Genomic DNA, 15,588 nt, shown 5'->3' on the forward strand with positions numbered 1-15,588 from the left:
CTAAAGTCTAAAACCCAAAAACTCAAACATATTCTAATACCATACAAATGCATAAGGTTTTAGCAAATTATTATCTCATATGAATTACCATTGATTATGTGTGATTAATTATTAAGAAGGTGAAAATGTTTGGAGGTTTCAAATGCATGAGGTTTTAGCAATTTATTGTGGGGGGTTTCAAATGCATGACAATCAAGGGAAAATGCAAGCTTTATAAGTATGTAAGATGTATATTTACCTTGTATTGTTTATTCACTTGTGAAGTTATTAGAGATTTGTCATAAATGACAATGTTCTTTGACTATATAATATTTTACCCCTAAGTTGACTTTTGATGTTGATTTTGTTGTTTTAAGATGCTATAGATTTGTACATGGTGTATCAACCATAATGGTGATTCATACACCGTCCATAATGGCTAACGTACTCACTAGGCTTCTTATAGCCTAACTCACTTGTTGATTAATTGTTGCTGATTAGTAGATATTTTCAGAAACTTAGTAGATTTATAAGTTTTAGATATTTAGAAAACTTTTGGTTTGTAACATTCTCTTAAATCTTATTTTGATATCTAATGTACCACTCTCATATGAATTGTTATTAAACCAATAGATATTTTGAAAAACTTTCATTGGGACCGTTATCCATTTGAACTCTTTAAGGTTCAACTTTGGAAATCATTTTTCGACAAACTAAAATTTTGAAATTATTACGAGGTTTGAAGAGAGGCTCGCCTTACTCTTTGTTCCCGAGTTCCACTTAAAGAGAGAAACGGAGAGAAATCGAGGGAAGGTGAGGGAAATCGAAGGAAACCCGTGTTCCCGAGTTTAATTGATCGAAGGAAAGTGAAGGAAAGGGACGGATTTTGGAGATTGATTTTCCTTCCAAATTTTCCTCCCAAATTGGGCGGAAACGGGAAGAAAATTGGAAGCGCATCCTGCCTTATCTTCTTATGGACCATTATACCCTCAACCTTATTTATAAAATATCACGTAGCCGCACGTCCCATACACAATCGTCTTGCTCAAGTTCGCGCCATACTCTGATCAGGTACGTTTCTTCTTCATCCTCCCTGTACGTTTCTTCTTCATCCTCCCTGTACAATCTTTTTCTTCTTTATCTTCTACTTGCATGACCTTCCCATTGTGCAAACAATGCAAACATGCTGATCAGTTAATGTTATTTTAATACAAATAAGTTGGATTCGGTATTATGCTTTAATGTATGTTAATGCTATGTTTAATACATCTTCTGCACAATGATAATCAGTTTCATATCATCACATGAGTTAAGTGTTATGCGTTATGACCCAATTACCTAAATAAAAAACAAAACTGTTGTATTAAAAAGAATGCCAGATCCTATTTCACGATTGTGTTAGTAATCATATATAGATTTGTAGACAAGTACATGTCAAATTTTAATTATGAAACTCCAAAATAAAAGAAAATATCTAAAGAAAAACTATGCTGCTATAATGGAGACATAAAATCTAAATATCAGCATCATATAAAGCTGAAATGGACCACATATATAGTTTATAAGCTAGCAGGATACAACCAAAGTCTTATTGATACTTAAAATCGAAGAACGTGAAAATCATTGAAATTAATAAATTTTCAAAGTTGGAGTGAATTGGATTATGCAATTATATTTATATGAACAATATGCATAATTTTTTAGGATTTGATGTTGATGAAATTGAAAGTCACTAGTCACGAGTTAATGTACCATTTAATGCATGTGAATGTTTGTGGTTGGACGTTTTTTTTGCATTAATTGATTTATAGTCTTTTGCATTGATGTTATGTTTAATACTCATCCTTTGTTTATGTGTAAACACCATTATATGTTTACAGCGAGTTCCTAGAGACTCTCCAATTTTTGCAATTTTTTTATTTTTTTTCTTGCAATTCTTGCAATTAACCAATTACTATTCACTGTAGAGTATAATAACTTTGGCCCAATGTTGATTGCCTCACAATTAATGAGATTTTTCTTCTTTTTCTTGATTAAATGAATCTTTAGTATTAGGAAAGTGCCATGACCAGTCAAGACGATGATGGGGAAAAAAGACGAAGGCTAGTGGTTACTGTGATGTTCATGGCCATTATAATACAACGTAGACTTTCAAAAAAAAAACCATAATTTACTTAGTAAGGAAGAACTATTAAAGCGTCAACTTGAACGAGAACGACTATTACACAAACTTATTAAAGGTGGGAAATGTCGTGAGCTCATTCGTGTGAGTGAACAAACTTTTAGAAAGTTGTGTACTATCTTACAACGGGATGGTGGACTGCGACCTACGCAACGCATGTCTGTTGAAGAACATGTTGCAAGGTTTCTACACATCGTAAGTAACGATATGAGAAATATAATGGTCTCCTTCATTTATGGGCGTGCTAAATCTACAACAAGTAGGTGCTTCCATAGAGTTCTTCGCGCGGTTGTAGCACTAGAAAGTTACTACATTCAACAACCTAAAGGTGATGTGGTCCCGAAAGAAATTCAAGAGAAAAAGAGATTTTATCCCTACTTCAAGAATTGTGTAAGGGCAATTGACGGGACACATGTTCGTGTAAAAGTACCCAATAGAGATGCCCCTAGATATAGTGGTCGCAAGGGTTACCCTACCATAAATGTCTTAGCCGCATGTTCATTTGATTTGATGTTTACGTACGTTTTAACTGGGTGGGAGGGCACTGCCTGAGACTCAAGGATAGTGAAAGATGCACTTAAAAGAGACGATAAGCTACTAATTCCTAGGGGTAATTTTTGTTAACTAATTTAATTTTGTGTGTAGTCTTTTATTAGAAAACTAATTACATGTTATTTATAGGCCGATATTGTTTGGTAGACGCTGGTTTGTCTCATACCATTGAACTAATGACACCATATAGAGGTGTCAGGTATCATTTGAAAGAGTATTCTGCTCACCCCCCGGTTAATGCAAAAGAGTTGTTCAATCTTAGACATGCTTCTTTACGTAACGCAATAGAACGGTCGTTTGGTGTTTTAAAAAGAAGGTTCCCAATCGTTAGAAATTCACAAGAACCTTTTTACTCTTGCGACACACAACCGGACATTTTTGTGGCATGTTGTATCTTACACAATTTTTTACTAGACGAGGATCGTGATAAAAAACTTGAACATGAAGTCTTACAAGAGGTGTTGGATGAACAACCACAATAAGTGAGACATGATGTTAATAACGGACGTGTGCATAGTGATGGGGCTGAGGAATTGAGATTACAACTCAAATGTGGAATGATTACTTGTTGAAACCAAACAATAAAATAGATATGTCTAATTAGTTTTATAGTAGATCAACGATTTATCAGTTTTATTTCATTCTGTTAATTTAGTTTAATTTTGTAGTGACATTTGCAATTTTTTTTTTTTTTATGGTGTTATTTAAATTATGAGCCCTTTCTTTTTTATAAATATTTGTACAATTTTTAATAATGTATTTTTGGTTATGTTATCTTTGTATGTACATAGCAATCATGAACAAAAGGGCAGCGGATGGAAGTGTTGTGAAAAAAGAAAATTTGACATGGACAGATAATATGGATAATGCTCTAGTTGAAGCTCTTGTAAAGGAAGATGATATAGGTAATCGGGTGAATGGTACATTCACTTCGCAAGCATATGCGAACATGATTGCAGGGTTGAGTAAAGAGTTTAACAAGTCTATTACAAAAGATCAACTTAAAAACAGAATGAAAACTTTAAAAGGTAATTTTAGTAAATGGTATGATATGTATCGGGGTACTTCGTTGAGTGGGTTCTCATGGAATTCTCAAACAAAACACATTGAAGCAGAGGATGAAGTATGGGAGCAATTAATTAAAGTATGTGTTGGTTTTACGTTTGATTTATTGTTTTATATAACTTTTTTACCATTAACTTTACTAATTAATTTTTTGGTTTTTTTATAAACAGGCGAACCCTGAAGCAGCTGCATTCAGGACCAAAAGATTTCAAATTACAATCAGTTGGAGATGTTATTTTCAGATGACAGAGCATCGGGATCAAAAGCGGAAACAACAAAAGAAAAAAAACGCCCGGTTAAGCAAATCCAAAGAAATTAAAATAGAAAAAATTGCTGATGTGGAAAAACTAATGACAAATAAGGAGGTAAGTTTGGAGAATGTACACAAAGATGATGATGAGGACATTCAAATAGTGTCAGTAACAGATGTTTCACCTGATGGGAGTTCAAAAGCAAAGAAGCTGAAGAGTAAAAAAAGAAAACTAGAAAGCAAACTTCAAGATGAAGACGAAGTAGTAGCTGAAACTGAACCTGAACCTCAACCTCAACCAGAATCTTTTGAACAGAATATTGTGCAAACATTTAAAGAAATCGTTGATGTTATGAGGGAAGGGAACAAATCTCGTGACTATACAGGTGAGGAAATCGAGAAAGAGTTAGAGTTGATGGGTTTGGATGACGATGAATTTGCGGATGCTTTTATATATTTATCGCGTAATCAAGCCGATGCTAGGACAATTTTTAGTTCTTCAATGAGGATGAGGAAAATCTTTTTAAGAAAGATGATGAGTGAAGCTAAAAATTGAATGATATCTTTAGGTTTTATGGGATTTGTTTTTTGTTTTTTTACAGTAGGTTGCATTGGACTTCATTTGTAAGAGGGGAAATTTTGATTTTCTGGGTTTTCATTATTGAATTGAGTTTATTTCATTAGTTGATAGTTTGATTAAATGTTTTTGATTAATTTTGATTTCAATTATAGTTTATTCATATTGTTTACATGTTCTTAACGTAATGTGTAAATAGGGGTATAATTGTAATCTTTTAATTTTCTTCTCTTTTCCCTCCTAACTCGGGAACACATAAACTAAAAATTTTACTTTCATTTCCTTCGAACTCGGGAACACGGATTAAATAAAATTTTCCTTCCCCTCCCTTTCCTTCGGTTAATATTTTCCCTCCCTTTCCTTTAATGAATTTAAAAAAACTCGGGAACAAGGTGTTAAACGATAATGCTAAATAGCTATTCCAAACCGTTTGGTATACTCGTCACCAGATTATTCTGATTGAAACCCCAAAATTTGAACCTGAGACGTCCCCTATAGTTCATCTTAGTGCCAGATAGATAATGTGGCACACGAGTAGAATTCCCCTATTACAGTAGTAGTTCTCTTCCTTAGGTCGCCGCTATTAATACTTTGATACGTGTATACATATGGACCATGGGAATAAAAACTCTTATACAGATTCCAATACATAGCAATTCGAATAAACTATTCCACGATAACTCCACCCCCCCAAAAAAAAACCCACCGGAGATCTATCCATGCCACTTGCTATTATAATGGGGCACATTAATACGTCCATATACGTGCATATGCCTTATCCCTTCCAACTATACGTAGCTTATCAAAAACAAGACTATGGCAGCAGCGGGGGCACTAGCCGTGAAAACCTTGGAGTTCGAGGGGAAGCAGAAGGGATGGTTTTGGTTCCGGAAATGGGATTTGGAAGACATGTCTAGCATTTGCTGGTTTACCGGGATTCATGTGTTGGCTGCATGCGCACCTTTCGTGTTTGATCGGGGTGCAATCAGATTATGTGTGGGCTTTGCTTTATTGAGCGCCTTCGGTATGACTCTAGGTTATCATAGACTTCTTTGTCACCGAAGTTTCAAGATCCCAAAATGGCTCGAGTATTTCTTCGTTTATTGTGGTGCTCACGCTTTCCAGGTATCGTGCCTATATGCATGTATAACTTACATCTTTACTTCTATTGCCTATATCTTCTAGTTGTCGGATCTTGCTTATTGATTTTCTCTAACTTATAAAATTACAGAGAGATCCAATGTTTTATGTGAACACTCACAAGAACCACCACAAGTATACTGATACGAATATATAGGGATCCTGTTACCCCAACTGACGGTTTTTGGTTTTGTAATATGGGTTGGCTTTTCAACAATGACCACATTGCTACAAAGGTGACTACACAATGCCTTACACTTTCATTTCATATTATCTTTACTTAATCTCGTAACCACCTTTGGTATATTGAATTGATCAAATTAATTAGTGTGGAGAATCAAGCTAAAAGCACAGTGGTTTTATAGGTTTCTTCATGAATTAATCATGATACTTACTTTTGGCATCCAACTGCACTTGCAGCCCTACTATATCTCCAGGGAGGCTTTCCTTACTTGGCTTGGGCAATGGTATGTATATAATCGATATGTTAAATTAGTTATGTGAAGAGAATCATGCTTGTAATCCACGCAGGGAATGCGAGCAGTGGTGATTCACCATTTTGCAGCACTAGCAAGCTATGTCAGCCATAAATGGGGGGAGAGGCCGTGGAACACCTCGGATACTTCCACCAATAAATGGTATGTTTGCCCATGCGCAACACTTCTGCATATATATTAATAGGCTGCGTATGTATTCGCTGAATAATAATTGAGATAAAACAGGTGGGTGGCAGTGTTGACACTCGGAGAGGGGTGGCATAACAATCACCACGCTTTCCCGAGATCTGCTCGACATGGATTGGAATGATGGCAATTTGACCCGACGTGGGTGTTGATCAAGTTTCTTCAGCTGCTTGGATTAGCAACGAACGTCAAGTTACCAACGGAGGCACAGAAAGGAAGAATATCTCATTACGTTGGATCAACTTAGAACAAGAATACTGAAAGTATAAAACCAAAAGAAACTGGGATTCTGGGAACCTTCGCGAATTCCAGAACTTTGAATATAAACACACATAGATACATATATAATGTGTGTATTAGAATCTTGCAAATTGAATAAGCTCACTAGACACTTATCCAGAGGACATATGTCGTCGGCAAAAGTCAATCTATAGAGACGACATGTCGTCTGGATAGAGTTTTCAAACATTGACCATATTTTGTTGACCAGAAAAGCTATAGAGACGACATGTCGTCTGCATAGACTCGGCGGGAAGGGGAAAAATATTGGCGGTATATCGAATTTCTATACCGACGACATGTCGTCGGGAGGAGGAATTAAAAACATATTTTCGATTTATTTTAATTCTTTGCCGCAGAAAAGCAATACGATGCCGTTTTTGTCATCCTATACAGACGACATGTCGTCTCTATAGGGCGCTTAAAAATTAATTTTGATTTATTTTTTATCCAGCTTGCAGAAACGGAGTACGATGTCGTTTTGGGCAAGCTATCCAGACGACATGTCGTCTGGAAAAGGTGGGACCGATCCGCATGAAAATCATTTTTTATTTTATTTTATTTTTTAATGAAACGAGGTAGGACGACGCCGTTTTCATTTACCTATAGAGACGACATGTCGTCTCTATAGGGTTTCGCTGTAACAAAAACCCTTTTGGTCTTCATTTTCCAGTCGGCTGCCCAAACATTTTCCTCTCAATTTCTTCGGCGATCCTAGGCATTTTCCGGCATTCCACTTCATCATCCAGCTAAAAGGTAAGGTTTTGGTCCTTGATTTCTTCTTAATTAGTAAGAGCTTGAGTTTTTATTTCGATTTTGGGGGATTTGTTTCCAGTTTTGGATCCCTAAAACACTGCTGCCGGTGGGACAACGGTGAACACCGCCATAGAAAACGATTTCCGATGATATACCTATCTTCACCATCGATTTTAAGGTTGGTTTTTTGATTTTTTTTTCCCTGCTTAAAGAAACGTGAATGTAGTGTTCATATCTTTTTTTTCTTGTTCCTTCAATACACCATGAGATATGTACTTTTTAGATTTTTTTTTTTGGTTAATTGCTGGAGCAGATTCAACAAAAGATGCAAGATAAGGTATTTCCATCATCAAACTTCTTCTGTCATTATTTGTAATGTTACATGTTACATAGATGAAAAATTCATGTTTATAAAGAGCCACCTTTGTCTAAATTATAATATATTGTTTCAAAACGGAAATTAAAGCTATTGAATAACATGCTCGTGAATCAATATCCTTTTAAGGAAGTGAAACTCTTTGGTCCTTGCTTAATTTTATTATTAAAAATTATTAATAACCTTTTCAGAGCATGAGTCCAACGACTGTAGCTAAAGTTGAGGCACAAAAGAAGAGAGTATATATTATATCCAGCAGCTTCAATCTTTTAAAAATATATTATATCCCAAATGACAGCTTCAACCTTTTAAAAATAATACTACATTTTTGGAATGTATTGTAAGTTTTGAGTAAGTAGTAATGTGCAGATTGAGAACATGGTGGAAAAGGTTCCATCTTTTCAAACTGGTGGGGCATCTTGGTTCATCGACCTTACCACTGCTAATGCTTTTTATATTCTTCCTTTATTGGCTGCCATTTCATGTTGGATAACTGTCGAGGTGAAAAAAAACATTGTGTTGATTGTTTCCGTTTCCATGTCACCTTTTGGATTCCTTTGTCTTTATTGTATGTTGTGTTCCTCAGTTTACCATGCAGGAAGGTAAGCGTGGTGGTGTCTGGAAAAACATTGCAAGGGGTGGTGCTGCTCTTACACTTCCTCTTACAGCAAGTTTCCCAATGTATCTATCACATCACAACTCTTTCTTAATTATGAAAATTCCAACGTTCTCACTTGTTGAAACTTTTCAGTTAGCTAAATATGGCTGAGAATGATTTAGAAGAGGCTTTGTAGGAATGAAACAATTGGATGATATGATAGTTGATACCGGTCTGAATGAAAACAGAGGAAGTTTTCTCTTTATTGATTTCCAAAATTACATATTAAACACCACTTTCATATTTTTGTAGGCTCTCTTCTGTTATTAGATCACCTCCAAGATGTTCTCCCTTTTATTCAGACTCAGTAAGTTACTCCACTACATAGATATATATGGTTAACATTATATTTCATTTTATACTAGTTTTTGATCGGACAATTTTCTTCATCTTCTTTTTGCTGTTCTTGATTCAGCAATAAAGAAACCCTCTATGAAGAAGTTTTTGAATATACCCATAATAGTGCCTCCATGGCAGTGGGCCCACCTCCTTTTATACCTTACCATCACCATCCACCTTTAATTCCTTCGTTCTCTCTGGCTCTTAGGCATGACAATGGGGCGAGTTTGTAGCGAATCGACCTTGATCCAAACCCTTTTAACAAATTTCAAAATCCGATCCAACCCCGCTCTCGTAATTTGCAGGGTTTTAAATAATCAAACTGATACCCTTATCCACCGATGTAACATTCATAAAAATCATGTCAAAATTAAACTTTTCAAAACACATAAAACCATTTAACATTACATAGTTTGTTTTCAAAATATAAATATCAAAGTATCCCAGTATCAAAAAACAAAATCATAACAACAGGAGGAGCGGTACGATCATGCATTCGCTTTCCCGCGATCTCCAGAAGTACCTGAAACACCAAACTGAAATTGTAAGCTCGAAAGCTTAGTGAGTTCCCCCAAAATACACATACCCATGACAATACATATATAATCATAAACAACATACTATGGGTCCAGTCAACCATCGGGTTGGAATACCTCAGGTCCTCAACCATCAGGTTGGAATGCCAACATACTATGGGTCCAATCATCCTCAGGATGGAATACCCCAGGCCCACAACCAATATGTTGGAATGCCCACACACTATGAGTCCAATCATCCTCGGGATGGAATACTCACGGCCCACAACCAACAGGTTGGAATGCCCAGGTCTATTGGCTTTCGCGCAAAGTAGATAAGCCTCAACCGCCAAACAAACATGTGCACATATAACAGATAATCACATAACAGTCTATAGACAACAACTGATCTAATGGATCATACCACACACATAACACCATCCTATCTACCATGATATCGATCTACCAAATCATATCACATACCACATAATACTATCCTACCCTTTAGGATACCAATCTAACAGATCATACTAGCATAACATAACCATGTAACAATCCAAAGGATCGGACTTGGTGCCTTAGACCCCTGAGTATAGTGAGGATAACTCACCTCGCTCGAAGTGCTGAAATACTATAAATCTCTAACTGTTGTCTCACCAGGAATCCCAAACTATTACACAATCAACACCAAATTAATACCCAAAATAACCTTCTTGACTAAATGTCTACACCATTCATTAAGTCCATTCTCTTTATTTGGCCAAGGTAAAACTACCCAGTCCTTGACTTAAAAGTCCACATAAAGGCCCATTATCGGCCCAATTTACTAAATTGGGCCCAACTTCCTAATTGGGCCTCACTCCATGATCCAATATCACTACCGGGCCCAAAACATCTTATTTACAAAGTCTAGCAAAGGCCCAATTCCATTTAGTCCATAATCAGCCCAAAATTCAAAGCCCATTTGACAAAGGTCCAATAGAGGACGTACACAGGGCGTACTCCTCTGGTACGCAGGGCATACCCGACCAGATGTTGACCACCATCGGGGTAGTTGACCCAGTACCCTAGGCGTATTGGACTTACACTAAGCGTACGCAACAATTTGCCAATACCTTATTAAGTGCTTAATGACTTAAGCACTTAAGCACAAACTTCTGATCCAGAGACCTAACATGCCTAGGATCCATAAAGTCATGAACTTTATCACTTTGTATGTCCATAAAGTTATTAATGCTTACTCTTAATCCATTAAGACCTTATTTCTTCATGCATGGGACACATACAACTAATGAGACCTCATTTTTTTCACTCAAGGTCCCTTCAAGAGTCTAAAGGGACAACCATTTTCGTCCAAAACACAACATGCACCACCTTATGGCTTTTAGGACAAGAAATGCTTCTAATAAAGCAAAATGATGAGATCTATGCATATATGCATAAAGTTTGGAACTTTATACATTCTGGAGCTTCTTGAGCACAAGTTAACTTCAGATCTACAAGCTTGATCTCCTTCTCCAACGCTTTGATGTAATAACTTCCTGTTAAAGCACTCAAAAATACACCAAATAAGCTTAAACACACAAATGAAAGGCTAGGGTTTGGGGAGGATAACTGTTATCTATGGAGGCTGAGGTAAAGGAGGTTTGATGCTCAACATGTTGCTTATATAGGCCCCAAACGCTAAATATTAGGGTTTTCACCTTGACATCAGTATGCCCAGCGTATACACGTGTACGTCCAGTATACTGAGGCAGACCTTAGTACGCTTAGCGTACTCTTATGTACGTGTAGCGTACTCCTTCTTGGTCCAAGGTTGCAACTTTGGCCCTTAAACTTGTCTTGGCTCAACACTTCCAACTCCAAGGACCATAAATGATAAGGTAATGATAGAGGAGGGTTTGGAAATACCTACACAAATCTTGGGATGTTACAACCGAATCAGTAGATATCCAAACTCGCCCCGTGACCCGTAGGTTTTTTGAATAATCAAACACATTTTACTAAAATCATAAAATCACATTTATTAAATAAAAATTGTTAATTTAGAATACACGTTACGTACTCGTGGACGTTCAACTGGAATTAAAATCATTATTGTAGTTACTTCCGATTAGTTTTTGAGCGTCAATTCCATTGATAGAGAATAGTAATTACAAATTTTCTTCCGGTTGATAAATGATTTCATTGATTTATAAATAAAATTGGTGATTACATGATGAAATATAAATGAAATGACACCATGATTCTAGACAGAAGACTGAAAGTCTAGAAGTTGAGTCTACGAGTCCTATGTAAAAACAGTTTAGTTTTTGGCCTTTTTTCTTTGGATGTTCGATTGGAATTTAAAGTAAACATTAGGTAGTATAAAATATAAATGTATAATTCTAAAATTTATGTGGGGCGGATTATAAACGGAGCAGATCGATGATGATCCATATCCGACACTTTTAATAAAAGGGTTATCGGGTATGGGTCATTAACGGATAAACAAATCAAAAACTATGCTCCAAACTCATATAATTGTTAAGGGTTTGGATCGGATCATGGTCAAAACCCGCTCCATTGTCAGGCCTACTAGGCCTCTTTTCTTCCAGCTTACCTATAATGAAGAAAATCATCTCATCTCTAAGAACCTCTTTCATAAACATGACAATTCCTTAGCACATATCAAAGATTTGGCCAAACTATTTTCCTTGGCCTTGTTGCCGAATATATTGAAACCTAGTTATTTGATGGCAAGGATGGAGCCAAGAACATAAAATAAAAGGAAGATGTTTGGATGGGTTGATTATCATAGTGGCCCATCTCCGTGTTGACTTTTGATTTTATCCAACCTCTTTCATTCTAAGAACCCTAAATCTTTAAATCGATATGATAAAAGATATTTAACAACAAGATGAATAAATCAATAGTTGGGGTGTTATACACTGATGAGTAATTAGATGAGTTTAGGTTTTATTGGTCTTTGCTCCATAGTTAGAGAAAGCTTCCCTGGTGTTTGCTCAATCATCAAACTATTTTGCAAGTTTTGAAAAAAAAACCTCTAATTATGGAAATCGAAACTGTGCTGGTGTAATACCGAGAGTGTGAAAAAGAGACGAAGAGATATGGGTGATTTTTGATTTCGCATGTTTTTTCTAGAACCCTTTTCGTAAAGCTATGATTTTACAAGTTTTTTAAAAAGATTGACGACCATTTTCGATTTTCTGAAACTATTTGGGTTTTGGTTTGATTTTTATTTTGAGTCTGATTTCTAAAATGATTTTTGATTTCTAGAACCATGTGGCTTACAGGTTTTTGTTTTTGTTTTTGTTTTTTGTTTTTGTTTTTTTTTTGTTTTTGTTTTTTTTATTTTTATTTTTATTTTTATTTTGGATGTGGAGGTGAAATGTGCAAATTTGAGGGGGGGGGGGGGGGGGGGGGGGGTAATAGAAGGATGATGAGAGTAGGAGAGAAAGACATAAAAGAGGATAACGGGTTGGTAAGTGTAGGATGTTGAGAGTAAGTTTAGAGAATAATCCGTTGGTAAGAGTACGATCAGAGGAAGCCATAAAAAAGGATAAATGAGTGGCTAATGGGAGGATAAGGGTGAAATGTGGTGGGAATAGGCCCTATTTCTTTTCAATTTATCAATAATAATAAATGTTATCACATTGATCGAAAAATAACTACCCAAAGTGCATTATGATAATTTTATATTTGGAATGGACTAAATCGTAACAAAATCATCATTCAGAGATGAAACATGCAAATTTTAAACATACAAAGGACAGTTCGAAATAATTTTTTGAAAAAAAAACCAAACATGTCTTTATTTACTTGTACGAATGACGATTCGTGCAATTTACTCTTCATTTTTTTACGTTTAAGGACCAAAACTGCAATATAACTTCTAACTTATTACCGCAAATCTCTTTTTTTATATAAATGACCTCCTCAATATGACATTTACCTTTCGCCTTCTCCATCATCTACTTGTGTTATCACAGAACATTTGATCAATAGAATGTCATAATCTCACTTTCTTCGTTATAATATTAATAATAACGAATTTGAAAAATACTATTTTTATTTATATTTTTAATATAATAATAATAATAATAATAAGTTTTTTGTTTACAGAAAAATTCAAATATTTTCATTACAGCAAATTTTCAATATTTTATTAGTTTATGAAATAGTCCCAAATTAATTTGTTAAGATTTTGACCAATTAAAAACCAAACATTTACCAATTTTTAGGACTTTTTTTGAAAAAAAAAAAAAAATTAATATAAAATTAAAACGTAAAATTTAGATTTTATTGGATATTTATGATTTTATTGTCACCCAAATTAGAAAAATCCGGAGGCACGGAGCTCTCGTCTCGTTTTCCGACCCCCAAAAGACGACGACACAGGCGCACAACTCTGAAACTTCGCACCCTCAACGGCGGCGACCGACCTCTGCTCCGAGTCCTAGCTCCGAGTGGCAACACTTCAGTTCCTTTACAATACCTGAAAACCCTAGGCTCCGGCTCGGAGTGGCAAGACTTCCGGTATGTTTTTCATTTTTCTACACTAAAATAAAAAATAGACTTCCGGTATGTTTTTCATTTTTCTACACTAAAATAAAAAATAGACTTCCAAGAGATCCTTCTTTTGCATAAATTGTTTAATTAAATTGTTTGATTCTGTGCATCCAGTGTATGGTGATTATGCCACTGGCATTAATCATTAGGGTTTGGAGAAGTGAAGGGAGTTAAGGCATAAGACAGACACAAAATAATTTTATAACTCCCATTACTGGTCTTGTTTTCTATCTATGTACATTAACTTTATCTGTGAAAGCAAAGCATAGACTCTCGGAAAATTGATATTTTTTGATTAATCAATTGATATATTTGATCACACTCAACGCTACTTTGCAAAGAAGGAATTATTGTTGTTCACCATGTCAAAGTCTGTGATGGCATTTAAAATTGTCCTGTTTTTGATTAATCACTTGATAACCATGAGATTGCCTTATGTCTTTACTTGTTTGGAGAATTGAAGTGATGATGTGTTGTTTATGTATATATTCATTAACAAATTTGATTGATCTTTTATGTAGCAGACTCAATTTTACAATGAACAAAGGAGGAGCAGGTGGTGGCACAAGTGGGGCAGGTGGTCCCACAGCTGCAGCAGCAGCAGCTGCTGCCCAAAAACAGAAATCTTTACAGCAGAGAGTTGATAATGATATTGGAAGTATTGTTGACAATTTCAGCATTGTTGTTAATGTTGCAAGGGTAAACTTTTACTTTCTATCTTGTTTCCTTCAAGAAAGAATTGTTATCAATAAAGTGTTAGGTATGATGTAATCTGAGAATGAATGGAATGGAATGGAATGACTGATTCCATTCCATCTCCTGAATTATCTTGTAGGTCAATGATCCTCCTGTCAGAAACTCACAAGAAGCTTTCATGATGGAAGTGCGTGCATCAAGAATGGTAAGAAGAAAAATTAATACAATCATCAAGTTTTTTAAACTAATGATGGAAAGGAATGTACAACTTGTTAAACAACAGGTACAAGCAGCGGATTCTTTGCTTAAATTAGTATCAGAGTTGAAGCAAACAGCAATATTTTCAGGATTTGCATCATTGAATGATCATGTGGAACAGAGAACAGAGGAGCTAAACCATCAAGCTGAAAAGACTGATAAAATATTAGCAAGAATTGGTGAAGATGCTGCTGCTAGCCTTAAGGAAATGGAATCACATTACTATTCATCTCTTGTTAGGTCAACAAAGTCAAACCAACACTTTCATGATCAATGAACATTAATTATGTCAATCTGTATGCTATTTAATCACTAGATGTGTTTTTGTTACTTTAGTCTTTTGCAAGATTCAAACTTGAAAACATAAACTTTGTATTTTTTGTGTTTTAGGGTTTGTGTTAAAAGTTAAAACCAAGGGTTAAAGACAAATTTGTGTAAAATACATACAGTCGATTCTTATGCTGATGTTGATAAACTTTTATGAGAATCTGTATGTTCTGAAGATTTATGAACTACCTAGAGAAAAGTTAATAATTTCAATTATTAACTTCAATTACTTAGATACCAACAAATATACGAATGTTTGTGAAGTATCCACTTTGAGTTGATTAAGGAGTTGAAATCAACTGAGGAAGGGGAGATTGAGGTTTGAATGACACACAAAGCCAATTGTTTAATGCCACTATGGCACTATCACATCTATTTGTTATG

General features: G+C 35.3%; 2 protein-coding genes across 3 annotated transcripts; both read left to right on the plus strand.

Annotated features, from left to right (window-relative positions):
* The first annotated feature begins 3,509 nt into the window (after positions 1 to 3,509).
* LOC111917484 (uncharacterized) lies at positions 3,510 to 4,584 on the plus strand. Its single transcript, XM_023913166.2, has 2 exons — positions 3,510 to 3,857; positions 3,949 to 4,584. Exons 1-2 carry the CDS (start codon positions 3,510 to 3,512, stop codon positions 4,582 to 4,584), a joined length of 984 nt encoding a protein of 327 aa, XP_023768934.1.
* Positions 4,585 to 8,748: 4,164 nt separating this feature from the next.
* Positions 8,749 to 15,364, plus strand: LOC111917515 (mediator of RNA polymerase II transcription subunit 22a). 2 transcript variants are annotated; one of them, XM_052768447.1, is made up of 5 exons: positions 8,749 to 8,804; positions 13,692 to 13,890; positions 14,445 to 14,622; positions 14,759 to 14,824; positions 14,903 to 15,364. In XM_052768447.1, exons 1-5 carry the CDS (start codon positions 8,780 to 8,782, stop codon positions 15,152 to 15,154), a joined length of 720 nt encoding a protein of 239 aa, XP_052624407.1. In that variant the 5' UTR covers positions 8,749 to 8,779; the 3' UTR covers positions 15,155 to 15,364. The 2 variants fall into 2 exon arrangements, with proteins under 2 accessions (XP_052624407.1, XP_052624408.1); XM_052768448.1 differs by lacking the exon at positions 8,749 to 8,804 and having other exon boundaries at positions 14,448 to 14,622.
* Positions 15,365 to 15,588: the final 224 nt, after the last annotated feature.

Source organism: Lactuca sativa, chromosome 2 (assembly GCF_002870075.4).
Source record: "Lactuca sativa cultivar Salinas chromosome 2, Lsat_Salinas_v11, whole genome shotgun sequence".
NCBI lineage: Eukaryota > Viridiplantae > Streptophyta > Magnoliopsida > Asterales > Asteraceae > Lactuca > Lactuca sativa.